We start from the raw sequence: 27,874 nt of genomic DNA on the forward strand, positions 1-27,874 counted from the left end.
TCATCTTTCTCAATCAGTACCCCGTTCCTGCCTTCTCCCCATACCCACTGACTCCGCTATCCTAAAGAGCTCTATCTAGCTCTCTCTTGAAAGCATTCAGAGAATTGGCCTCCACTGCCTTCTGAGGCAGTGAATTCCTCATCTCCGTTCTAAATGGCCGACCCCTTATTCTTAAACTGTAGCCCCTGGTTCTGGACTCCCCCAACATTGGGAACATGTTTCCTGCCTCTAGCGTGTCCAACCCCTTAATAATCTTATATGTTTCAATAAGATCCCCTCACATCCTTCTAAATTCCAGTGTATACAAGCCTAGCCGCTCCAGTCTTTCAACATATGACAGTCCCGCCATCCCGGGAATTAACCTAGTAAACCTACGCTGCACGTCCTCAATAGCAAGAATATCCTTCCTCAAATTAGGGATTCCACATTCCAGTCTCAGAGCTGTTATTGGACACATTTTATTGACTCCAGCATTGTGGACATTGGAAGTGAATACATTCAGTTTAGTTTAGTTTAGTTTAGTTTAGTGATACAGCGCGGGTCAGGCAGCATCTCAGAAGAACATGGATAGCTGATGTTTTGGGTCAAATCATTTCTGTCTTGACGTCAAACATCACCCATTCCTTCTCCACAGAGATGCTGCCTGACCCGCTGAGTTACTCCAGCACTCTGTGAAACGTCACGTATCCACGTTCTCCACAGAGATGCTGCCTGACCCGTTGAGTTACTCCAGCACTCTGTGAAACGTCACCTATCCATGTTCCCCACAGATGCTGCCTGACAGATGCTGGCTTTCTTCACTGCCTGCTATACCTGCATGCTTCCTTTCAGTGACTGATGCACTGGGACACCCAGATCTCGTTGTATGTCCCCTTTTCCTAACTTGACACCATTCAGACAAAAATAATAATAATAAGGGTCCCTTTCAGAATGGCAGGCAGTGACTAGTGGGGTACCGCAAGGCTCAGTGCTATTTACAATATACATTAATGACTTAGATGAAGGGATTAAAAGTAACATTAGCAAATTTGCGGATGACACAAAGTTGGGTGACAGTGTGAACTGTGAGGAGGATGCTATGAGGTTGCAGGGTGACTTGGACAGGTTGTGAGAGGTTATCCACTTTGGTGGTAAGAACAGGAAGGCAGATTATTATCTGAATGGTGTCAAGTTAGGAAATGGGGAAGTACAAAGAGATCTGGGTGTCCTTGTTCATCAGTCACTTAAAGTTGGCATGCAGGTACAACAGGCAGTGAAGAAAGCTAATGGCATGTTGGCCTTTATGACAAGAGGAGTTGAGTATAGGAGCAAAGAGGTCCTTCGGCAGTTGTACAGGGCCCTAATGAGACAGCATCTGGAGTACTGTGTGCAGTTTTGCTCTCCAAATTTGAGGAAGGATATTCTTTCTATTGAGGGCATGCAGCTTAGGTTCACTAGGTTAATTCCCGGAATGGCGGGACTGTCGTATGTTGAAAGACTGGAGCGACTAGGCTTGTATATGCTGGAATTTAGAAGGATGAGAGTGGATCTAATTGAAACATAAGATTATTAAGGGATTGGACACATTAGAGGCAGGAAACATGTTCCCAATCTTGGAGAGTCCAGAACCAGGGGCCACAGTTTGTGAATAAGGGATAAGCCATTTAGAACGGAGATGAGGAAAAACTTTTTCATTCAGAGAGTTGTAAATCTGTGGAATTCTCTGCCTCAGAAGGCAACGGTGGCCAATTCTCCTGATGCTTTCAAGAGAGCTAGATAGAGCTCTTAAAAGATAGCAGAGTCAGGGGTATGGGGAGAAGCCAGGAACGGGGTACTGTTTGTGAATGATCAGCCATGATGACAGTGAATGGCAGTGCTGGCTCGAAAGGGCAAATGGCCTACTCCTGCACCTATTGTCTATTGTCCATCACATTTCAATCTTTATTGCAAAAACTTGAACTGTTACCAACACCCTTGAAGAATCTTCAAGAGTTGAAGATTTTGAATGATGGCTGATTGAGAATGATCAGCCTTGATCACATTGAATGGCTGTGCTTGCTCGAAGGGCCGAATGGCCTCCTCCTGCACCTATTGTCTATTACTACTTACCTACATCTTATTTTGCTTAACTTCCTTTTCAAAGTGTCAAAAAGTTAAAATGTACTGCTCGTCATTAAATAAAAAGTTTCCCTTACCTTGGTTGCTGCCCAGTCCATCCATCCTTCAGCATTGCAATTAATATTAATGAGACACAGTCCCTCAACGAGATCAGGATAATTCAACTGGATAGAGAAAAAAAATAAAGATCAGGTCAATTATATCATGCATTTGGTTTTACTCCAACTTTTAGACTATTTGGATCTCTTCTGGGCTAGAGGTGACTTGTAGAAGAGGTGGCATCGGAACTGGAGGGAAACCATTATCCTTGCAGATGAACAGAGCCTGGGTCAGTGATTTGGGACCATGGTGGTGTGGCCTTTGCAGAAACGTGGTTACAAGTCAGACGGGATTGGCAACTCATTGTCCAGGATTTGGATATTTCAGACATGATAGACAAGGAGAGAGAAGGGTAAGGGTGGTGAATCTGTGGAATTCATTGGCACAAATGGTGGGCAAATTTAGATATTTTTAAAGTGGATTTTGAAAGGTTCTTGATTAGTAAGAGTGTCAACGGTTACAAGAAGGCTTATCGAAAAGGCAGACAGGTGGGCAGAGGGGGTGGGGTTGCTCTGTTGGTAAGGAATGATATTCACTCCCTTGCAAGGGGTGACATAGAATCAGGAGATGTAGAATCAGTATGGATAGAAATGAGAAATTGTAAAGGTAAAACGACCCTAATGGGAGTTATCTACAGGCCCCCAAACAGTAGCCTCGACATAGGGTGCAAGTTGAATCAAGAGCTAAAATTGGCATGTGGAAAATGTAATGCTACAGTGGTTATGGGAGATTTCAACATGCAGGTAGACTGGGAAAATCAGGTTGGTACTGGACCCTAGGAAAGGGAGTTTGTGGAGTGTCTCCGAGAAGGATTCTTAAAACAGCTTGTACTGGAGCCTATCAGGGAGAAGGCAATTCTTGATTTAGTGTTGTGTAATGAACCAGATTTGATAAGGGAACTCAAGGTAAAAGAGCCATTAGGAGGCAGTGATCATAATATGATACGTTTTAATCTACAAATTGAGAGGGAGAAGGGAAAATCGGAAGTGTCAGTATTACAGTATAGCAAAGGGGATTACAGAGACATGAGGCAGGAGCTGGCCAGATTTGACTGGAAGGAGACCCTAGCAGGGAAGACGGTGGAACAGCAATAGAAGGTATTCCTGGGAATAATGCAGAAGTTGCAGGATCAATTCATCCCAAAGCGTAGGAAAGATTCTAAGGGGAGTAAGAGGCACCTGTGGCTGACAAGGGAAGTCAAGGACAGCATAAATATAAAAGCGAATAAGTATAACATTGCAAAGAAAAGCAGGAAGCCAGAGGATTGGAACTCTTTTAGAGCAACAGAAGATAACTAAAAAGGCAATATGGGGAGAAAAGATGAGGTACGAAGGTAAGCTGGCCAATAATATAAAGGAGGATAGTAAAAGCTTCTTTAGGTATGTGAAGAGGAAAAAAATAGTTAAGGCAAATGTGGGTCCCTTGAAGACAGAAGCAGGGGAATTTATTACGGGGAACAAGGAAATGGCAGACGAGTTGAACCGGTACTTTGGATCTGTCTTCACTAAGGAAGATACAAACAATCTCCCAGATGTTCTAGTGGCCAGAGATCCTAGGGTGACAGAGGAACTGAAGGTAATTCACATTAGGCAGGAAATGGTGTTGGGTAGACTGATGGGACAGAAGGCTGAAAAACCCCCAGGGCCTGATGGTCTGCATCCCAGGGTACTTAAGGAGGTGGCTCTAGAAATCATGGATGCATTGGTGATCATTTTCCAATGTTCTATAGATTCAGGATCAGTTCCTGTGGATTGGAGGGTAGCTAATGTTATCCCACTTTTTAAGAAAGGAGGGAGAGAGAAGACAGGAAATTATAGACCAGTTAGTCCGTGGTGGTGGGGAATATGCTGGAGTCAATTATAAAAGATGAAATTGCAGAGCATTTGGATAGCAGTAACAGGATCGTTCCGAGTCAGCATGGATTTACGAAGGGGAAATCATGCTTGAATAATCTTCTGGAATTTTTTGAGGATGTAACTAGGAAAATGGACAGGGGAGAGCCGGTGGATGTGGTGTACCTTGACTTTCAGAAAGCCTTCGACAAGGTCCCACATAGGAGATTAGTGTGCAAAATTAGAGCACATGGTATTGGGGATAGGGTACTGACATGGATAGAAAATTGGTTGACAGACAGAAAGCAAAGAGTGGGGATAAATGGGTCCCTTTCAGAATGGCAGGCAGTGACTAGTGGGGTACTGGAAGGCTCGGTGTTAGGACCGCAGCTATTTACACTATACATTAATGACTTGGATGAAGGGATTAAAAGTAACATTAGCAAATTGGCAGATGACACCAAGCTGAGTGGCAGTGTGAACTGTGAGGAAGATGCTATGAGGTTGCAGGGTGACTTGGACAGTCTGTGTGAGTGGGCGGATGCATGGCAGATGCAGTTTAAAGTGGATAAGTGTGAGGTTATCCTCTTTAGTGGTAAGAATAGGAGGGCAGATTATTATCTGAATGGTGTCAAGTTAGGAAAAGGGGACATACAACGAGATCTGGGTGTCCTAGTGCATTAGTCACTGAAAGGGAGCATGCAGGTACAGCAGGCAGTGAAGAAAGCCAATGGAATGTTGGCCTTCATAACAAGAGGAGTTGAGTATAGGAGCAAAGAGGTCCTTCTGCAGTTGTACAGGGCCCTAGTGAGACCGCACCTGGTGTACTGTGTTCAGTTTTGGTCTCCAAATTTGAGGAAGGATATTCTTGCTATCGAGGACGTGCAGCGTAGGTTTACTAGGTTAATTCCCGGAATGGCGGGAACGTCGTATGTTGAAAGACTGGAGCGACTAGGCTTATATACACTGGAATTTAGAGGATGAGAGGGAATCATTGAAACATAAGGTTATTAAGGGGTTGGACACGTTAGAGGCAGGAAACATGTTCCCAATGTTGGGGGAGTCCAGAACCGGGGGCCACAGTTTACGAATAAGGGGTAGGCCATTTAGAACGGAGATAAGGAAAAGGTTTTTCAGTCAGAAAGTTGTAAATCTGTGGAATTCTCTGCCTCAGAAGGCAGTGGAGGCCAGTTCTCTGAATGCTTTCAAAACAGAGCTAGGTAGAGCTCTTAAGGAAGGCAGAGTCAGGAGGTATGGGGAGAAGGCTGGAATGGGGTACTGATTGAGAATGATCAGCCATGATCACATTGAATGGTGGTGCTGGCTCGAAGGGCCGAATGGCCTACTCCTGCACCTATTGTCTATTGGGCAGGAAAATGGGGTTGAGGGGGAAAGATAGAGCCATGATTGAATGGCAAATCAGACTCTATGGGCCAAATGGCCTTATTCTGTTTTATGAACATTAAAATAGGTGGAGCAGTTGTTCTACTAATCAGGCAGATTGTTTGGGCAGCACTCAAAGAGGACAGATTGGAGGGCTCGTCTACTCAGGCAATACGAGTAGAAGTTAGAAATAAAGGTGCCAGCACTCTAATGGGATTGTATGTGAGCTGTGTGGAACAACTATTTTTACAGAGTATGGCAAGTGCCTGGAACAAACTGCCATGGTTGGCACGTGGCAGATACAATAACGGCATTTAGGAGAGTTCTGGATACGAACATGATACACAGAGAATGGAGGAATATGGATTATGTACATGCAGATAAGAATTGGTCTTGGCATTATGTTAGACCCACATTGTGGACCGAAGGGCCTGTTCTTGTCTTGTTCAATGTTCTAATTACTGAAATGAGAAATAGAATAAATATAGAAGGATCCTATTGACACCCGAGTTTTACTGCTGGCACACGAGCCTCTCTCTGGCCGAGCTACCATTAGAGCATGTCATGGATTGGAAGTCATGTCAAACTTACAGCAAATCTAGACAGGATATTTGCACCAGCTCCAACTCCTAATCCAATAATGCTCTTCAAACTGGAAGACAAATCAGGCTATTTTAGGCAAAGACCAGACAAAGTGTTTGCTCCGAACAATTGGTCTTACATTTGTTCAGTATACAATGACTCAGTTAAAACATTGCATCAAATCGTCAAATGTAAGAAATGATTGTATGACGATAAACACACACAATATAAACCCGAGGCTTTGAGAGCAGGCTGGAGTGATGTTTTTAAAAGCAACTTTTAGAAAATATGAGGCAGAATTGTTGCCACTTTGTTGATGGAATGGTTCAATGCATGTATTAGCCTAGAAGTCTGTCAGCTGCTTTTCCAGCAAGAAACTACCATTTTTCTGAATGTATCGTTAAAAACCACTGAACAAACTACAGCTGAGATAGTGCAAATTGCAAATTAGTACAAAAACTTCCAAATAACAATATTGTTTAATAATTACTGGATGTTAAGAGTAGAATTTCCCTGTGGCATCTTTTGTGACTCATCATCACCTATCATTCGGCCAATCACACAGGTGTTAGAAACATAGAAAATAGGTGCAGGAGGAGGCCATTCGGCCCTTCGAGCCAGCACCGCCATTCATTGTGATCATGGCTGATTGTCCCCAATCAATAACCCGTGCCTGCCTGCTCCCCATATTCCTTGATTCCACTAGCCCCCAGAGTTCTATCTAACACTTAAATCCATCCAGTGATTTGTCCTCCACTGCCCTCTGTGGCAGAGAATTCCACAAATTCAGAACTCTCTGGGTGAAAAAGTTTTTTCTCACCTCAGTTTTAAATGGCCTCCCCTTTATTCCAAGACTGTGGCCCCTGGTTCTGGACTCGCCCAACATTGGAAACATTTTTCCTGCATCTAGCTTGTCCAGTCCTTTTATAATTTTATATGTTTCTATAAGATCCCCTCTCATCCTTCTAAACGCCAGAGAATACAAGTCTAGTCTTTTAAATCTTTCCTCATATGTCAGTCCCGCCACCCCAGGGATCAATTTTGTGAACCTACGCTGCACTGCCTCAATTATAAGGATGTCCTTCCTCAAATTAGGAGACCAAAACTGTACACAATACTCCAGATGTGGTCTTACCAGGGCCCTATACAACCGCAGAAGAACCTCTTTACTCCTATACTGAAATCCTCTTGTTATGAAGGCCAACATGCCATTAGCTTTCTTCACTGCCTGCTGTATCTGCACGCCATCTTTCAGTGACTGGTGTACAAGGACACCCAGGTCTCGCTGCATCTCCCCCATACCTAACCGAACTCCATTGAGATAATAATCTGCCTCCTTGTTTTTGCTGCCAAAGTGGATAACCTCACATTTATCTACATTATACTGCATCTGCCACACATCTGCCCACTCACTCAACCTGTCCAGGTCACCCTGCAACCTCCTAACATCCTCTTCCCAGTTTACACTGCCACCCAGCTTTGTGTCATCCGCAAACTTGTTAGTGTTGCTTCTAATTCCCTCTTCCAAATCATTAATATATATGGTAAACAGTTGCAGCCCCAATACTGAGCCTTGCGGCACTCCACTCGCCACTGCCTGCCATTCTGAAAAGGACCCGTTTACTCCTACTATATGCTGCCTGTCTGCCAACCAATTTTCTATCCATGTCAACACCCTACCCCCAATACCATGTGCTCTAATGTTAGTCACCAATCTCCCGTGCGGGACCTTATCAAAGGCTTTCTGAAAGTCGAGATACACTATATCTACTGGCTCCCCTTCATCCATTTTACTTGTCACGTCCTCAAAAAATTCCAGAAGATTAGTCAAGCATGATTTCCCTTTCATAAATCCATGCTGGCCTGGACTTATCCTTTTACTGCTATCCAAATGCACCATTATTACATCTTTAATAATTGACTCCAGCATCTTCCCCACCACCGAAGTCAGGCTAACTGGTCTGTAATTCCCCGTTTTCTCTCTCGCTCCTTTCTTGGAAAGTGGGATAACATTAGCTATCCTCCAACCCACAGGAACTGATCCTGAATCTATTGAACATTGGAAAATGATCATCAATGCGTCCACTATTTCTGGAGCCACCTCCCTAAGGACCCTGGGATGCAGACCATCAGGCCCAAGGGATTTATCATCCTTCAGTCCCATTAGTCTACCCAATACTATTTCTGGCCTAATGAAAATTTCTTTCAGTTCCTCTACCTCCCTAGATCCTCTGTCCTCCAGTACATCTGGGAGATTGTTTGAGTCTTCCTTAGTGAAGACAGATCCGAAGTACCTGTTCAACTCTTCTGCCATTTCCTTGTTACCCATAATAATTTCACCCGTGTCTGCCTTCAAGGGACCCACATTTGACTTTGCTACTCTTTTTCTCTTAACATATCTAAAGAAGATTTTTCTGTCCTTTATATTCTTGGCCAGCTTCCCCTCGTACTTCATCTTTTCAGCCCGTATTGCCCGTTTTGTTACCTTCTGTTGTCCAATGAAAGTTTCCCAATCCTCTGGCTTCCTGCTCCTCTTTGCTGTGTTATACATCTTTTCTTTTAAACATAGCACAAAAAGTAAGGAAATTTGTGTTTGGTAGATTATTTCTTTGTTGTAACAATGCTTCTTGGCAATAAATCTTATACCGTTGGAAAGCCTGTTTATTTCCCTTTTAAATGGTGCCACATTTGTAAGGAACATGCATTTGTGGGATGAGCAGCAGAGCTGAGTATGTGGGTTGCGCCCATGAAAAATCTCCAAATCTTCTCTGCCAATGCCAAACAGCTTATTCTGCCATTGACTCTTGTTCGGTGTTGTTTGGTGGATTGGATGATTGAAGTCTGAAGAAACAAGACATATTGGCAATTTAACAATTTATTCATTTAATAAACAGGAGCCTCAGTAGCGTGTGGAAGAACCATACACAGCCACAACAGCCTGGCACCTCCTCCTCATACTGGTCACCAGCCTGGTCACACACTGTTGTGGGATGGCATCCCATTCTTCAACCAGCATTTGTCGCAAGTCAGCCAACGTGGTTGTGTTGGTCACTCTGGCACGAACAGCACGCCCAAGCTGATCCCACAAGTGTTCAATGGGGTTGAGGTCAGGACTGCTGGCAGGCCATTCCATCCTCTCCACTCCCAAATTCTGGAGGTAGTCTCTGAGAAACCCTGCTCTGTGGGGGCAAGCATTGTCATCTTGGAGGATAGAGTTCGGTTCCAGACTGTGGAGATATGGGATTGCCACTGGTTGCAGAATCTCATCTCGATATCTCTCTGCATTGAGATTGCCTCCAATGATGACAAGCCTCGTTTTTCCAGTGAGGGAGATGCCGCCCCACACCATCACACTGCCTCCACCAAAAGATGTTACTCTATCGGTGCAGCAATCAGCATAGCGTTCTCCGCATCTTCTCCACACTTTGACCCTATGATCTAACTGCCGTAGGCAGAATCTGGACTCATCGCTGAACATAACATTCCTCCACATGTTCAGGTTCCAGTGCACGTGTTGCCGACACCAGCGCAAACAGGCCTGACGGTGAAGGGCAGTCATGGCAGGCCTCCTGGCAGCCCTATGAGACCGGAGATCCGCTGCGTGCAGTCTGTTCCGAATTGTCTGGGCAGAGAGCCGTCGGCCATATCGTCCTGCAAACCTTGACTGCAAATCTGTAGAAGACAGCCTACGGTTCCTAAGTGCTGACAGGGTGAGGAAACGGTCTTCTTCGGGTGTCGTCTTCTTGGAACGCCCACTTCGCGGCCTGTCTCTGACATCCCCCCGTTATATGGAACTTGGCCTTCACTTTGGAGATGGTACTAGGGCTCACTCCAAATAATGCCACAACTTGGTTTTGCGGAACACCAGCTTGAAGTTGCCCTATCGCACGGGCCCTATCCAGATCAGTCAAACGTGGCATGCCGATTCTTGGAGCAGACACCAACTGACCACTGTAGCAGGGCCCATGCTCACAGATGCTGCCAATCAGGTGCCAATCAGGCACCTGATTGTCAGCACCTGGGGGTACCAGAAACTCAAAACAAGAGTCAATAGCAACAGCAGAATAAGCTTTTTGGCATTGGCAGAGAAGATTTGGCAAATTTTTCATGGGTGCAACCCATATACTCAGCTCTGCTGCTCATCCCACAAATGCATGTTCCTTACAAATGCGGCACCATTTAAAAGGGAAATAAACAGGCTTTCCAACGGTATAAGATTTATTGCCAAGAAGCATTGTTACAACAAAGAAATAATCTACCAGACACAAATTTCCTTACTTTTTGTGCTATGTTTATTTTTATTCCTTCCCTAACTTCTCTCGTCAGCCACGGTTGCCTCCTACTCCCCTTAGAATCTTTCTTCTTCTTTGGAATGAAATGATCTGCATCTTCTGGATTATGCCCAGAAATTCCTGCCATTGCTGTTCCACCGTCATTCCTGCTAGGATCCCTTTCCAGTCGACCTAGCCCAGCTCCTCCCTCATGCCACTATAGTCCCCTATGTTCAACTGCAACACTGACACTTCTGATTTAACCTTCTCCTTCTCAAATTGCAGATTAAAACTAATCATATTATGATCACTACCTCCAAGCGGTTCCTTTACCTCAAGTTCTCTTGTCAAATCTAGTTCATTGGACAACACTAAATCCAGAATTGCCTTTTCTCTGCTAGGCTCCATCACAAGCTGCTCTAAGAATCCATCTCAGAGGAACTCTACAAACTCTCTTTCTTCGGGTCCAGAACCAACCTGATTTTCCCAGTCTACCTGCATATTGAGATCGCCCATCACCACAGTGGCATTACCTTTGTTACATGCCAGTTTTAACTCCTGCTGCATCTTACACCCCACATCCAGGCTACTATTTGGGGGTCTGTCGATAACACCAATTAGTGTCTTCTTGCCTTTACAATTCCTCAACTCAATCCAGTGACTACCTCATCAGTCCCTATGTCACCCCTTGCAAGGGACTGAATTTCATCCCTCACCAGCAGAGCTACCCCACCACCTCTGCCCATCTGCCTGTCCTTTCTATAGGATGTATAACCCTGAATATTAAGTTCCCAGGCCCAATCCTCCTGCAGCCACGTCTCTGTAATCCCCACAATGTCATATCTACCAACCTCTAACTGAGCCTCAAGCTCATCTACTTTACTTCTTATACTTCTCACATTCATATACAATACTTTTAATTCCTTACTCATCTCACTCTTCACATCGATCCCTATTACACTTGGCCATACTCTCCTATCCCTTTGTGAGTTTTCTTTCCCGTTAATTCTGGGGTCATTAACTATCCCTTTACTCTCTTTCCCTTTAACTCCATCCTTGACTATCCCATTTGACCCACCCCCCCCCCCCCCCCCCGTTATTTAGTTTAAACCCACCCGTGTAGCAGTGGCAAACCTGCCTGCCAGAATGCTGGTCCTCCACCTGTTAAGGTGCAATCCGTCCCTTTTGTACAATTTCCCCTTACCCCAAAACAGATCCCAGTGATCAAAGAATCTAAATCCCTGCCCCCTGCGCCAGTTCCTCAGCCACACATTCAGGTCCTTTATCTCCCTGTTGCTGCTCTAACCAGCACGAGGAACTGGAAACAAACCGGAGATAACCACCCTGGAGGTCCTGCTTTTCAGCATTTTTCCAAACTCTCTAAAGTCACGCTGCTGAATATTCATCCCCTTCTTTCCGACATCGTTTGTGCCGACATGCACTACCACTTCCCGGCTGTTCACTTTTGCCCTTGAGGATTTCCTGCACTCTGTCCGTGACATCCTGGATCCTGGCACCAGGGAGGCAGCACACCATCCTCGAATCCCACCTGTTGCCGCAGAAACCCCTGCCCGTACCTCTCACAATGGAGTCTCCTACTACCACGGCGTTGCCTGACATCAGCCTCTTTGATTTTGGCTCAACTGCACTTTTTGCTTCGCAAGCCAGTCTGCCGCTCAGTGTGGCAAAGTCTTCTTCCCCGACAGCTTCCAAGTGGGTGAACCTGGTCTCAAGAGATACAGCACCCGGGGTCCCTTGCACTCCATGTTCCCTTCCCTTTCTCACCGTCACCCACCTTCTCTCTTCCAGTACCTTCGGTGTAACAATCTCACTGTAGGACTTGTCCAGGAATGACTCCATTTCTCGGATGAACCTGAGGTCATCCCCTTACTTTTCCAATTCCCCAACACGGTCCTTCAGGAACTGTACCTGGATACACTTCTCACACTTGTAGCAGCCAGAGGCACCAGCAGTGTCCCTGACCTCCCACGTCCTGCAAGCATCACACTGAATCAGCTTGCTTGACATTTCCTTCCTGCATCTCACCCTCTCCAGCATTTGGTGTGGCTTCCTCCCTCAGCCTCCTCGACAAAGGCTCGCAGACAAAAGGCTCGCACTTTACTCACAGGGCCACATCAAGACAGGGCCACACCCCTTGAGCAAGCCCTGCTTATATTGGATGCTAAATTGACTAATTGTCCAATTTACCAATCTTCCAATCTAATTATTCAGCCAATCCCCACACTCACTCCTGACCTTCCCTTCTCTGATGAGCTTGAAGGTATGTGCTTTGCCCGACCTGCACTCAAAGACTGCTAACCTGCCGTTTGCCCTCTTTTTAAACTTGCACTCAAGACTCACCAAGTCTAGCCAACGGTCATTCTCGCTGCTGCTTTGCCCGACAAGCACTCAAAGAATGGCATTGGACCAGTGCTGAGTCACTCACTCATGGATATAAAGAACATGAGGGTAATAAGCTGTTGAGTATAGGAGCAAAGAGGTCCTTCTGCAGTTGTACAGGGCCCTAGTGAGACCACACCTGGAGTACTGTGTGCAGTTTTGGTCTCCAAATTTGAGGAAGGATATTCTTGCTATTGAGGGCGTGCAGCGTAGGTTTACTAGGTTAATTCCCGGAATGGCGGGACTGTCATATGTTGAAAGACTGGAGCGACTAGGCTTGTATACACTGGAATTTAGAAGGATGAGAAGAGATCTCATCGAAACGCATAAGATTATTAAGGGGTTGGACACGTTAGAGGCAGGAAACATGTTCCCAATGTTGGGGGAGTCCAGAACAAGGGGCCACAGTTTAAGAATAAGGGGTAGGCCATTTAGAACTGAGATGAGGAAAAACTTTTTCAGTCAGAGAGTTGTGAATCTGTGGAATTCTCTGCCTCAGAAGGCAGTGGAGGCCAATTCTCTGAATGCATTCAAGAGAGAGCTAGATAAAGCTCTTAAGGATAGCGGAGTCAGGGAGTATGGGGAGAGGGCAGGAACGGGGTACTGATTGAGAATGATCAGCCATGATCACATTAAATGGTGGTGCTGGCTCGAAGGGCCGAATGGCCTCCTCTTGCACCAATTGTCTATTGTCCATAAGCATGTAGTCTCGTGATGCACCAATGCTGAGTCGTCACTTATTCATGGATATAGAGAGCACCTAAGGGGGCTAAGCATGTCGTCTCATGATACACCAATGTTGATGGTCAATCAACACGGGGGAGCTGGTAGGATCTGCACAGGCTGAGAAACATTTTTGCACCTTTCAGATACAGAAACATTTTTGGCAGGAAGGTAGGCAGGTATCAAGAAGTATCTAGAAGGACATGGGAGCCGAAGGAATGCCTGCTCCTTTGGAAGTCCCACAATGCCACCAAAAATTCCCTACCGCTTGTGAAGTTATAACTCCCATCAACTCTCTTGAAATGTGCAGTGTAAATTTGTTAACATCACCTTAGCACATTTTGGCTTTCCATTGATGGAGAAATGTTCTTTTCCAATATTATTTTATTCGGTCAAAATATTCCAGGCTTCAATTCTGGTTTCTGCAAAGCTTAGCACACCTCTCCTGCAAATACTATGTTGATTTCAATGGTGCCAGGCTTGGGAAAAGTTAGAACTGGGAAATCTGGACCAGGAGGTAAAAACAAAGGTCCCTTACCCAATTTGTATGCAATTGCTGTTCAAGCATGCATTGAAATTTGGGCAAGAATAGGGTTAGCCTCAGAAACTTGTACCTGAAGGACAAGTGGATGCAAATTTGGATAAATTAATAAATCTGGACACGATTACAAAGCTCATACATTTTCATTTGCATTTCACCTATCTACTGATTGATGTTACGTATTCAAGGCACAGCTCGTGAGTATAATGAAATACCCTCAACTTGCCGAAGTAAGTATACCTTCATCATCATTGAAGCAACCTGCCACTATTCTGAGAAAAGCACGCCATTGAAAGAGCACAAGGACATCAGATACGTGGGAATACAACCCAAATGAAGATTCTGCTCTAACTTGGAGTTAGAAATACATAGCCATTCCTTCATTACTGTGTTAAAAATCCCATGCAACCACATAGTGCTTTCACATAAGGACCATCCTCAAGGATAATAAATTCCAACCTTACCATATCAATTCCATCCCAAACAAAATGCATGAAAACAGTTGCAAAGTCAAGTGCTAAATAGTTTTTTTTTCATGAAATCACAATAATACAGTTGAGAACTGCAGCCCATTATTAGGTTGCTGCTATTTCTATTTTTGATTAAACAGATTGTCGACATTGTAAATCTTACCCAAAATGCTTTAAAACAGCTGGAAGTAGGTCAGCCATTTGGTCCAATGATGGATATTCATATCTGCAAATCAAATGCAAAGTTGGAAATCATTTGGGGGTAAATTGTTAAATTATATACTAGCATCTTATAAGATCACTCCTCATCCTCCTGTGCTCCAACGAATAGAGTCCTGGCCTGATCAACCTCTCCCTATAGCTCAGGCCCTCAAGTCCTGGCAACATCCTCATAAATCTTCTCTGCACCCTTTCTAGCTAACAACAATTTACCTATAATAGTGACCAAAACTGAACTGAACACAAAACACTAAATGTGGCTTCACCTATGTCTTGTACAACTTCTCCCAACTTCTATACTCAATACTCTGATGAAAGCCATTGCACCATAAGCTTTCTTGACAGCCCTATCTACCCATGACGCCCTTTTCAAGGAACTATATACCTGCACTCTTAGATGCCTCTGCAACACTCACCAGATCCCTGCCATTCAGTTTAGGTACTGCCTTTGTTAGACTTCCCAAAATGCAACACCTAGCACATCTCTGTATGAAACTGCAACAACCATTCCTCAGCCCACCTGCCCAACCGATCAAGATCCTGCTGCAATTTTTGTCAACCATCTTCACTATCTACAATACCACCCACTTTATTGTATCTGCAAGCTTACTAACCATGCATTGTACGTTCTCATCAAATCATGGATATAAATGACAACAGCAAAGGACTCAGCACCAAACCCTGAGGCATACCACTAGTCACAGGCCTCCAGTCTGAAAAATAACTTTCCACCATCACCCTCTGCTTCCTTCCGAAGCCAATTTTCTTTCTGGTCAGCTATCTCTCCCTGGATCCCATGTGATCTAATCTTGCAGAGCAGAGCAGAGCAGCCTATCACATGGAACCTTGTCAAATGCCTTGCAGAAATCCATATACACAGTTTACAGCTCTGTCCTTCATCAACCTTTTTGGTTACATCTTCAAAAACTCAATATTTTATTTTGAGACATAATGTGTAGGGAAAAAACTGCAGATACTGGTTTAAATCGAAGGTAGACACAAAATGCTGGAGTAACTCAGCGGGTCATTCGGAAGAAGGGTCTTGTCCCAAAACGTCACCCATTCCTTCTCTCCAGAGATGCTGCCTTATCTGCTGAGTTACTCCAGCATTTTGTGTCTACTTTTATTTTGAGACACGATCTCCCACTTTTCAAAACCATGCTGACTATCCTTAATCAGCTCTTATCCATCTAAATGCACCATAGCTTTACACATGGCAGGTCTTGTCTTACTACCTTGGAGTTTTTTGAGGAGGTAACAACGGTGATTGATGAGGGTAGGGGGGGTAGATAATATCTACATGGATTTTAAAGGAATTTGATAAAGTCCTGCATGGCAGGCTGGTCCAGAAGATTAAGATTCACAGGATTCATTGTAACAGTCATGTGGATTCAGAACATTCTTACTGATAGAAGACTGAGGATATTCAGGCTACCTTTATACGATTGTGCCAGTTAACAGCCTTTTGGATGGGCATAAAAATATGCAGGAAATGGAGGACATTGTTAATTCAGAAACAACGGTTCTGAACTTAAAGAAATTTAATTTGAGGGTATGAGACTTGAATTGGCCAAGATAGACTGGCAATTGATTCTTAAAGGGTTGACGGTGGATATGCAATGGAAGGCATTTAAAGACCGCATGGATGAACTACAACAATTGTTCATCCCAGTTTGGCAAAAGAATAAATTAGGGAAGGTAGTGCATCCGTGGCTAACAAGGGAAATTAGGGATAGTATCAAAACAAAAGATGAAGCATACAAATTAGCAAGAAAAAGCAGCCTACCAGAGGACTGGGAGAAATTCAGAGTCCAGCAGAGGAGGACAAAGGGCTTAATTAGGAAAGGGAAAATAGATTATGAAAGAAAACTGGCAGGGAACATAAAAACTGACTGCAAAAGCTTTTTATAGATATGTGAAGAGAAAAAGATTAGTTAAAACAAATGTAGGTCCCTTGCAGTCAGAAACAGGTGAATTGATCATGGGGAACAAGGACATGGCAGACCAATTGAATAACTACTTTGGTTCTGTTTTCACTAAGGAAGACATAAATAATCTGCCGGAAATAGGTCAAATGAAATGGAGGAACTGAGTGAAATCCAGGTTAGTCGGGAAGTGGTGTTAGGTAAATTGAATGGATTAAAGGCCGATAAATCCCCAGGGCCAGATAGGCTGCATCCCAGAGTGCTTAAGGAGGTAGCCCCAGAAATAGTGGATGCAATCAAAACTCTTTAGATTCTGTAGTAGTTCCTGAGGATTGGAGGGCGAGTAATGTAACCACAAATTTCAAAAAGGGAGGGAGAGAGAAAACGGGGAATTACAGACCAGTTAGTCTAACATCGGTAGTGGGGAAAATGCTTGAGTCAGTTATTAAAGATGGGATAGCAGCACATTTGGAAAGTGGTGAAATCATTGGACAAAGTCAGCATGGATTTATGAAAGGTAAATCAAGTCTGACGAATCTTATAGAATTTTTCGAGGATGTAACTAGTAGAGTGGATAAGGGAGAACCAGTGGATGTGTTATATCTGGACATCCAGAAGGCTTTCGACAAGGTCCCACATAAGAGATTAGTATGCAAACTTAAAGCACACGGTATTGTGGGTTCAGTATTGATGTGGATAGAGAACTGGCTGGCAGACAGGAAACAAAGAGTAGGAAAAAACGGGTCCTTTTCAGAATGGCAGGCAGTGACTAGTGGGGTACCGCAAGGCTCAGTGCTGGGACCCCGGCTATTTACAATATATATTAATGATTTGGACGAGGGAATTGAATGCAACATCTCCAAGTTTGTGGATGACACGAAGCTGGGGGGAAGTGTTAGCTGTGAGGAGGATGCTCGGAGGCTGCAAGGTGACTTGGATAGGTTAGGTGAGTGGGCAAATGCATGGCAGATGCAGTATAATGTGGATAAATGTGAGGTTATCCACTTTGGTGGCAAGAACAGGAAAGCAGACTATTATCTGAATGGTGGCCGATTAGGAAAAGGGGAGATGCAACGAGACCTGGGTATCGTGGTACACCAGTCATTGAAAGTAGGCATGCAGGTGCAGCAGGCAGTGAAGAAAGCGAATGGTATGTTGGCATTCATAGCGAGGGGATTTGAGTATAGGAGCAGGGAGGTTCTGCTGCAGTTGTACAGGGCATTGGTGAGACCACACCTGGAGTATTGCGTACAGTTTTGGTCTCCTAATCTGAGGAAAGACATTCTTGCCATAGTGGGAGTACAGAGAAGGTTTACCAGATTGATTCCTGCGATGGCAGGACTTTCATATGAAGAAAGGCTGGATAGACTCAGCTTGTACTCGCTGGAATTTAGAAGATTGAGGGGGGATCTTATAGAAACTTACAAAATTCTTAAGGGGTTGGACAGGCTAGACGCAGGAAGATTGTTCCCGATGTTGGGGAAGTCCAGAACAAGGGGTCACAGTTTAAGGATAAGGGGGAAGTCGTTTAGGACCGAGATGAGAACGTTTTTTTTCACACAGAGTGGTGAATCTGTGGAATTCTCTGCCACAGAAGGTAGTTGAGGCCAGTTCATTGGCTATATTTAAGAGTGAGTTAGATGTGGCCCTTGTGGCTAAAGGGATCAGGGGGTATGGAGAGAAGGAGGGTACAGGATACTGAGTTGGATGATCAGCCATGATCATATTGAATGCAGGCTCGAAGGGCCGAATGGCCTACTCCTGCACCTATTTTCTATGTTTCTATGAATATGGATTATGAGCAGGCAGATAAGAGTTAGTCTTGACACTATGTTCAGCACCAACATTGTGGGCCAAAGGGCCCCTTCCTGTGATGTACCGTTCGATGTATACACTTTTGAAGTCAGCCTTTCCCCAATTAGACCCTTAACTTGAGGTCATTTCTTAACTCTTTCCATAATAACCTTGAAACATATGGTCAGATTTGGACAAAAGACATTTGTTCAGATATGTAGGAATGCTTGAGAGGGATGTTGGACAAATGCAGCCAAATGGAACGCCCAGAATGTCAACTTGGTCTGCATGAACAGGCTGGTGCAAAGGGCCCATTTCCATCTGTGTAGCTCTGACCCTGTTCTCAAAATGCTCCTCACCTTCATAGTTTCATTTTTCTAAGGCAGAGTATAGCCCCATATCCAATAGGCTACCTATATATTCTCTCAAAGAACCCTAGGTGAGAACACTGACATTCTTGCACTAAGACAATCCCAGGCAATATTGTGAATATTAAAATCTCCCACCATTTTAACTGTATAGCTCTAACACCATTTTACAAGTTTCTTATATATCTGTTCCTCTAACTCCAACTTTATAAGTTTGCCAATCAGGTGTATAACCACAACAACCTCTTATCCCTATTTTCAAACAACACAATCTCATTGGACACTCTCTCCAGGATATTGTCTTAGTTTGGAAAAATCTGCCCGTTCAGTGATGATGGTTGAGCCTGGTCAATCCATCAACTACTTGCAGCAATACATTAATAAGATAGTAATTTATAATACATATGTTAAGAATATTACTATGTACAGTTAACATGGTCAACCTTACCCAGATGGAAAAGCTGGAGCTTTTTCATGCTGGCCTGGTAAATCAATGTGGTAAATTGCAAAATGAAGTATTATTTCTTGCATGTCTTCAGAGTTGAAGAGGGTGTCAAAGCATGATTTATCTGTAAAAAGAGGAACATACTTCAAATGGCTAAATGAACTAGATGATGCAGCCAATTTTACAAGCGCCGATTACCAACAGTGAACATCATCCAGTATCTTTCTGCAAATTGTAAATGGAAAGCTGCAAATGATTTCCTTTTCAAAATCAATGGATAAAGGAAATCCCCAAGAGCATCGTACCTGAAATCTTAACTGTAGACCATTTGGGACAATCGTCAAAGTGAAAACAAGAGGCTACTTCCATGAAACTTTCTAAATAATACACAACTGTCAATTTACAGCCTAGTTTAGTTTAGTGATACAGCAGGATCGAAGCAGGACCTTTGGCCCACCGAGTCCGCGACGACTAGCGATTCCCACACACTAACACCAGTCTACACACACTAGGGATAATTTACATTTTACCAGGCCAATTAACCTACAAACCTGCAAGTCTTTGGAGTGTGGGAGAAAACCAGAGCTCCTGGGGAAAACTCACGCAGGTCACGGGGAGAACGTACAAACTCCGTACAGACAGCACCCGTAGTCAGGATCTGACCCAGGCCTCTTGCCTGTAAGGCAGCAACTGTAGACTCTTATATATTGGCGAGACCAAATGTAGACTGGGTGATCGTTTCGCGGAACACCTTCGCTCAGTCCGCCTGAACCTACCTAGGATTTAAACTAATGTGGCAGGGGATGGGAGCTGGAGCAGAGCGACAGAGGGGTGTAAAATGAGGGTAGAAGCAACTGGTGGCAAGGTGAAAAGTAAAAGTGGCAGGCAGACAAATCCAGGGCAAAAATCAAAAAGGGCCACTTTTCAACATAATCGTATAAGGGGTAAGAGAGTTGTAAAAACAAGCCTGAAGGCTTTGTGTCTCAATGCAAGGAGTATACGTAATAAGGTGGATGAATTAAATGTGGAGATAGTTATTAATGATTATGATATAGTTGGGATTACGGAGACATGGCTCCAGGGTGACCAAGGCTGGGAGCTCAACATCCAGGGATATTCTATATTCAGGCGGGATAGACAGAAAGGAAAAGGAGGTGGGGTAGCCTTACTGGTTAGAGAGGAGATTAAAGCAGTGGAAAGGAAGGACATTAGCTTGGAGGAAGTGGAATCGATATGGGTAGAGCTACGAAACACTAAGGGGCAGAAAACACTAGTGGGAGTTGTGTACAGGCCACCTAACAGCAGTAGGGAGGTTGGGGATGGCATCAAGCAGGAAATTAGAAATGCATGCACTAAAGGTGCAGCAGTTATAATGGGTGACTTCAATCTACATATAGATTGGGTGAACCAAACTGGCAGGGGTGCTGAGGAAGAGGATTTCTTGGAATGTTTGAGAGATGGTTTCTAAACCAACATGTCGAGGAACCAACGAGAGAACAGGCCATTCTAGACTGGGTATTGAGTAATGAGGAAGGGTTAGTTAGCAGTCTTGTTGTGCGAAGCCCCTTGGGCAAGAGTGATCATAATATGGTAGAGTTCTTCATTAGGATGGAGAGTGACAAAGTCGATACAGAAACAAGTATTCTGAACTTAAAGAAAGGTAACTTTGAGGGTATGAGGCGTGAATTGTCCAAGATAGACTGGCGATTGATGCTGAAAGGGATGACGGTGGACATGCAATGGAAGGCATTTAAAGGTCGCATGGATGAACTACAACAAGTGTTCATCCCACTTTGGCAAAAGAACAAACCAGGAAAGGTAGTGCATCCGTGGCTAACAAGGGAAATCAAGGATAGTATTAAAACAAAAGATGAAGCATACAGATTAGCCAGAAAAAGTAGCATACCAGAGGACTGGGAGAAATTCAGAGTCCAGCAGAGGAGGACAAAGGGCTTAATTAGGAAAGGGAAAATAGATTATGAGGGAAAACTGGCAAGGAACATAAAAACAGACTGCAAAAGCTTTTATAGATATGTCAAGAGAAAAAGATTAGTTAAGGCAAATGTAGGTCCCTTGCAGTCGGAAACAGGTGAATTGATCATAGGGAACAAGGAGATGGCAGACCAATTGAACAAATACTTTGGTTCTGTCTTCACTAAGGAAGACATAAACCGTCTGCCAGAAATAGCGGGGGACCAGGGGTCTAATGAGATGTAGGAACTGAGGGAAATCCAGGTTAGTCGGGAAGTGGTGTTAGGTAAATTAAATGGATTAAAGGCAGATAAATCCCCAGGGCCAGATAGGCTGCATCCCAGAGTGCTTAATGAAGTAGCCTCAGAAATAGTGGATGCATTAGTGATAATTTTTCAAAACTCTTTAGATTCTGGAGTAGTTCCTGAGGACTGGAGGGTAGCTAATGTAACCCCACTTTTTAAAAAGGGAGGGAGAGAGAAAACGAGGAATTATAGACCAGTTAGCCTAACATCGGTAGTGGGGAAAATGCTAGTCAGTTATTAAAGATGTGATAGCATCACATTTGGAAAGTGGTGAAATCATCGGACAAAGTCAGCATGGATTTACCAAAGGCAAATCATGTCTGACGAATCTTATAGAATTTTTCGAGGATGTAACTAGTAGAGTGGATAAGGGAGAACCAGTCGATGTGTTATATCTGGACTTTCAGAAGGCCTTCGACAAGGTCCCACATAGGAGATTGGTGTACAAACTTAAAGCACACGGTATTGAGGGTTCAATGTTGAGGTGGAGGCCAGTTCATTGGCTATATTTAAGAGGGAGTTAGATGTGGCCCTTTTTGTTAAAGGGATCAGGGGGTATGGAGAGAAGGCAGGTACAGGCTACTGAGCTGGATGATCAGCCATGATCATATTGAATGGCGGTGCAGGCTCGAAGGGACGAATGGCCTACTCCTGCACCTATTTTCTATGTTTCTATGTTTCTATGTTGCTATGTTTTCTACCTGATCTCCCGGTTGCCAGACACTTTAATTTCCCTTCCCATTCCTACACAGACCTTTCTGCCCTTTGTCTCCTTCATTATCAGAGTGAGGCTAAATGCAAATTGGAGGAACAGCATCGCATATTGGTATGAAATGAATTACTCTCACCAGGTAGCCCCAGCATTCCCTCTCTCTCTATCCCTCCCCCACCCAAGTCACACTAGCTTCTTACTTTCACCCTACAAATAGCTAACAGTGGCCTGTTTCCTTTATCATCGTTACTTTTTTGCATATCTTTCATTCATTGTTCTTTATCTCTCCACATCTATATCTTGCGTTTCCCTTATCCCCAACCAGTCTGCAGAAGGGTCTCAACCCAAAACGTCACCCATTCCTTCTGTCCCTAGATGCTGCCTGTCCCGCTGAGTTACTCCAGCTTTTTGCGTCTAACTGAAGACAGTTCCCATTTTCCTACACTCAAACTGTGTCTTGCTTTTCACAATAATCAAGTTATCAAGCTGTCTTTTTTATTTTATTTTAATTTTATTTAAGTTTTAACAGAACTCATACATGTTACATTTCATAGTAAGCAATAATAACTACATTATAAATATGATTATACACGTATTGTTCTGTATTATCTCCCCTCACACCCCCCCCCCCCCCTTCCCCCCACCCCCCAGTTAAAAAGAAAGAAAAAGAAAAAGAAAAAGAAAGAGAGAAAGAAAGAAACCTGGAGTCCAGAAGGAGACACTTCCGGGTAATTTCTTATTAAATTCTTATTAAAGGTATCAAAACAATCCTGAATTTAAATATTTCCAATTCTTAATCCTAGCTTTAAAATGAATGGGTTCCACACCTTCAAGAAGAAGTCATATCCATTTCTCAGATTATACGTTGCTTTTTCTAATGGGATACAACTACGCATTTCTGCATACCATCTTTCAAATCTTATTTCATTTTGATCTTTCCAAGTGACCGCTACACATTTTTTAGCTACTGCTATTGCTATTTTGAGAAATCTTTCCTGATGTTTATCTAAAATTAGCTTTGGTAATATTCCTTTTGTATCTCCCAATAAAAACAACCTTGAATCCAATGGTATGATCTTATTCATCAATTGTTCCAATTTTTTTTTTAGGTCTTTCCAAAAAGGAGTTACCTTCTGACATGCCCATGTAGAGTGTAAAAAAGTACCCACGTCTTGGTTGCATCTAAAACAAATTTCAGATGAGTTTGGTTTTAAATTGTTTAATTTTTTCAGGGTTAAATATAGTTGATGTAAAAAATTATATTGTACTAAACTATATCTCACATTAATAGTATTTTTCATACTATCTAAACACAGTCTTTCCCAACTTGGTTCATCAATGATAATATTAAGATCTGTTTCCCATCTTTGTCTTGATTTTTGAATTCCTATCTTTGGACTAGATTTTTGTAATAATTTATACATTGATGATATAATTTTTTTTATTCCCTTGCCCTGAATCAAGGATTCAATTCCTTTAATCTGAAATAGAGACATTGAATTACCTAACTTTTCCCTTAAAAAAGATTGTAATTGATAATAGAAAAAAATACTATTCCCTGGAATTTGATATGTATTTCTCAATTGAGAAAATGTCAAAAAGTTATTTCCTTCATAGCAATCTCCTATATTTTTAATACCCTTCTGTTCCCAGACTTGTAGTATTTGATTATTACAAGCAAACGGCAATAATCTATTTTTTACTAATGGAGTTTTAGCTGTCATTAACTTTAACTGTTTTCAACAATGTATTAATTAAATGTTTTAGCAAAGGTGACTCTTTATCCTTAACTAATAGCTTCGCTTCCCATTTATATATAAATTCTTCTGGACATAACTCTTTTATTTTATCCATTTCAATTTTAACCCATGCTGTTTTTCCACCCTCTTGATAAAAGGATGAAATAAAACTCATTTGTGCTGCCAGATAATAATTTTTAAAATTTGGTAATTGCAGTCCACCTAATTCAAATTTCCATGTTAATTTTTCCAGAGACACTCTTGGCATTTTACCTTTCCAAAGAAAATTCCTCACAATTTTGTTCAATTCTTGAAAAAAAATTATTTGGCAAAGGTATAGGCAGTGTTGAAAATAAATACTGTATCCTCGGAAAAATATTCATCTTAATACAGTTCACTCTCCCTATCAATGTAATTGGAAGATTCATCCATTTCTTCAGGTCCTCATCTATTTTTTTTATTAGTGGTTTATAATTTAATTTATACAGATTATTTAACTTATTATCTACTTTAACTCCTAAGTACTTAATGCCTTCTTTTTGCCATTTAAACTGACTTTCTCTTTTACATTGATCATAATTGCCTTCAAAAAGAGGCATTATTTCAGTTTTATCTTTATTAATTTTATATCCTGATACTTTCCCGTATTCTTCCAATCTGAAATATAATTTTCTTAAGGATTCCAATGGTCTAGTAAGACAAATTAAGACATCATCTGCAAATAAAGTAATTTTGTGATCTTCCTGATTAACTTTAAATCCTTTAATGTCTGAATCTGATCTTATTAGTTCTGCCAGAGGTTCAATAGCCAGTACAAATAGAGCTGGTGACAAGGGACATCCCTGTCTGCTAGATCTTTCCAAATTAAATGGTTGAGAAGACTGGCCATTTGTCACCACTTTGGCTTTGGGTTGTTTATAAAGAGCTTTTACCCAGTTAATGAAACCATTCCCCAATCCATACTTCTCTAATACTTTAAATAAAAAATCCCATTCTAACCTGTCAAACGCCTTTTCAGCATCTAAAGCAACTGCTACGCTTAATTCCTTTCTGTTCTGTGCTAAATGTAAAATACTTATAAATCTTGCTACATTATCAGATATTCTCCTTTTTTTGACAAATCCAGATTGATCCTCTTTAACCAACTTAGGTAAAAATTCTGCCAGTCTCTTTGCCAAAAGCTTGGCAACTATTTTATAATCTGCATTCAACAGTGATATTGGTCTATACACGATGCTTTTGAAGGGTCTTTCCCTTTTTTTTAAATTACAGTTATAATTGCCATTGAAAAGGATTCCGGTAATGTAGAAGTTTTTTACGCTTGTTGTATCACTTCCATAAATACTGGTAACAACAAATCTTTAAATTTTTTATAGAACTCTGGCGGGAAGCCATCTTCCCCTGGTGATTTATTACTTGGTAAAGAATGTAGTACTTCCTCCACTTCTCTCAAAGTAAAGGAGGCATTTAGTCCCATCTGCTCCTCATTAGAAATTGTTGGTAATTGTATCTTAGATAAGAAATTATTGATCTTAATTTCATCCTTTTCACATTCAGAATGATACAGGTTAGTGTAAAATTGCTTAAATACCTCATTAATTTCTCTAGGTTGATAAGTAATAGTATTTTGATCTGTTCTAATTGAATTTATTGTTCTTAATATTTGTTCTTCTTTCAGTTGCCATGCCAATACCTTATTCGCTCTTTCTCCTAATTCATAATACCTTTGTTTAGTTCGTAATATTAATTTTTCTGTTCTATAAGTATGTAAAGTATTGTACTGAAATTTTTTATTTCCAAGTTGTATTTTTTTTGTATCTGAAGAAGCGTTCTGTAAGTCTTTTTCTAATACGGTGATTTCTTTTTCTAATCTTTCAGATTCCTTCCTATAATCTTTCTTTATCTTAGATGAGTAGCTTATAATTTGGCCTCTCAAGTATGCCTTCATTGCATCCCATATAATGAATTTATCATTAACTGAATTTAAATTTGTTTCCAAAAATAATCGAATTTGTCCTCGAATAAAATTGCAAAAGTCTTGCCTTTTCAATAGTAAAGAGTTGAGTCTCCATTCTTCCCCTTAATTGAGCTGAAATCAAAAATAGATCTATTCTAGAATATGTCTCATGTCTATTGGAATTGAAGGAGTAGTCTTTTTCCCTAGGATGGCTTTTCCTCCAAATATCTATTAAATTTAAATTTTCCATTAAGTTCAATGTTGTCTTCGCTGCTCTTGTCCTTGTCATTGTTCTTGATGATCTATCCATTTCTGGATCTAAACAAAAGTTAAAATCTCCCCCTACCAATATATTTTCATGTGCTTCCGCTAGATTTAGAAAAGTATCCTGCACAAACTTCTCATCATCTGTATTTGGTGCATACATATTCATTAAAGTCCACAATTCTGAGAAAATTTGACAATGTACGATTATAAATCTACCTACTGGGTTGGGTCACTTACAATATTTTGTATCTTAATTGGTAGCGTTTTCTTAAATAGGATAGCAACCCCTCTTGCTTTTGAATTAAAAGAAGATGCTACTATACTTCCTACCCAATCTCTCTTTAACTTTTGATGTTCTTTTTCCGTTAGATGTGTTTCTTGTAAGAAAGCTAAATCCACTTCCAATTTTTTCATCTGTGTTAAAATTCTCTTCCTTTTTATCGGTCCATTTAACCCATTCACATTATAACTTAGAAAATTTAATTTATTATCCATTCATTCTTTTTTTTTTTTTTTTCCCTTCTTCCTTACCTTGATACCTCTTCCAATATTTACATTGTGCCGTATTTCAGTGTACTCCCTTCCATCGTCCAGGTACAAAAACAGAAAAGAAAAAAGAAAGATAGAAAAGTAAACCCTCCCTCTAATGTTGTTAATAAATAGATTAACAACATTACCCCCCTCTATTATACGAGGTGTGGTCCACACCACACTTGTGCCCATGATTATGGTAGAGCATGCATATTCTCCAACCCCCCCGATATTTCAAGTACTTCTAAAGATTAACTATCCTTAATACAATTGATCCCCTCTATAGTATACAGATCTTGTTAATAATCATTCATTCATGGATCTTCTTAATCAATTCTCGATGGCAATTCTTCAGCAAAATCTTGTGCTCTGACAAAGTCTTTGAAAATTTTATTTTCTCCGATGTTGATCATGATCTTCAAAGTAGCAGGATGCAGTAAAATGAACATAACCTTTCTTCCATAAAATATTTTTTGCCTTATTAAATTCTTTTTTCCTGCTCAACAAGACATTACCAATTTCTGGGTAAAAAATTATTTTTGTACCTTCATACTCTATTGGTTTTCCCTGTCTTATATTCATCCCGACTGATTTGAGGACCAATTCTCTATCTTGGTATCTTAAGAATTTAATCAACACAGATCTTGGCTTTTGATTAGTCGAAGGTTTCGGTCTTAGAGCCCTATGTGCTCTTTCTATTTCCATCGGTCCTTGTTTATCTATTCCCAGACTAGTCACTATCCAATCTTGAAAAAAATTGATTGGGTCTTCCCCCTCAACTCCCTCTGGCAAGCCAACAATTTTAACATTATTTCTCCTGCTGTAGTTTTCCAAGGCGTCCAACTTCTCCACGATCTTTTTGCTTTCAATTGTTGCAGCAGTAATACTATCTTCATTTTTTTCCACTCTAGATTTTAACATTTCATTTTCCATTTCTATATTATCCACTCTGTTTATCACTGTTTGAAAATTCTCCTCCATTTTTTTCAAAGTCTTATATATTTCCTTATTATCCTTATGCAGTTCCTTATTATCTCTCCTCAATGCTTTCACTTCATTTTCCATCACTTTGTTATCTCCTTCAATTTTCTTGAGCCTGTTAATAATTTCTTCAAGCATCGCTTTAATTTTAATCTCTGAATCTTCTTGATCTCCTTCTTCCTTGTGTCCACTTCCACTGCTAGTTCCCTCCTCGTCACTCGTTTCCAAAACTTCAGCCTCTCGGCCAACAGAGGGCCATGCC

The 27,874-nt window shown here is 41.8% G+C and overlaps 1 protein-coding gene across 1 annotated transcript in view; it reads right to left on the bottom strand.

Annotated features, from left to right (window-relative positions):
• LOC144592990 (protein NDRG1-like) overlaps nucleotides 1-27,874 on the bottom strand; it is a 94,842-nt gene that overhangs the window by 20,415 nt on the left and 46,553 nt on the right. Inside the window, exons 5-8 of the mRNA XM_078398403.1 lie at nucleotides 19,153-19,273; nucleotides 14,562-14,624; nucleotides 6,003-6,063; nucleotides 2,175-2,261 (exon numbers count right to left, since the gene is read on the bottom strand). Of these exons, the coding sequence (XP_078254529.1) occupies nucleotides 2,175-2,261; nucleotides 6,003-6,063; nucleotides 14,562-14,624; nucleotides 19,153-19,273 (332 nt within the window). The remainder of the gene's footprint in view (nucleotides 1-2,174; nucleotides 2,262-6,002; nucleotides 6,064-14,561; nucleotides 14,625-19,152; nucleotides 19,274-27,874) is intronic.

This window comes from Rhinoraja longicauda, chromosome 4 (assembly GCF_053455715.1).
Source record: "Rhinoraja longicauda isolate Sanriku21f chromosome 4, sRhiLon1.1, whole genome shotgun sequence".
Taxonomy (NCBI): Eukaryota; Metazoa; Chordata; class Chondrichthyes; order Rajiformes; family Arhynchobatidae; genus Rhinoraja; species Rhinoraja longicauda.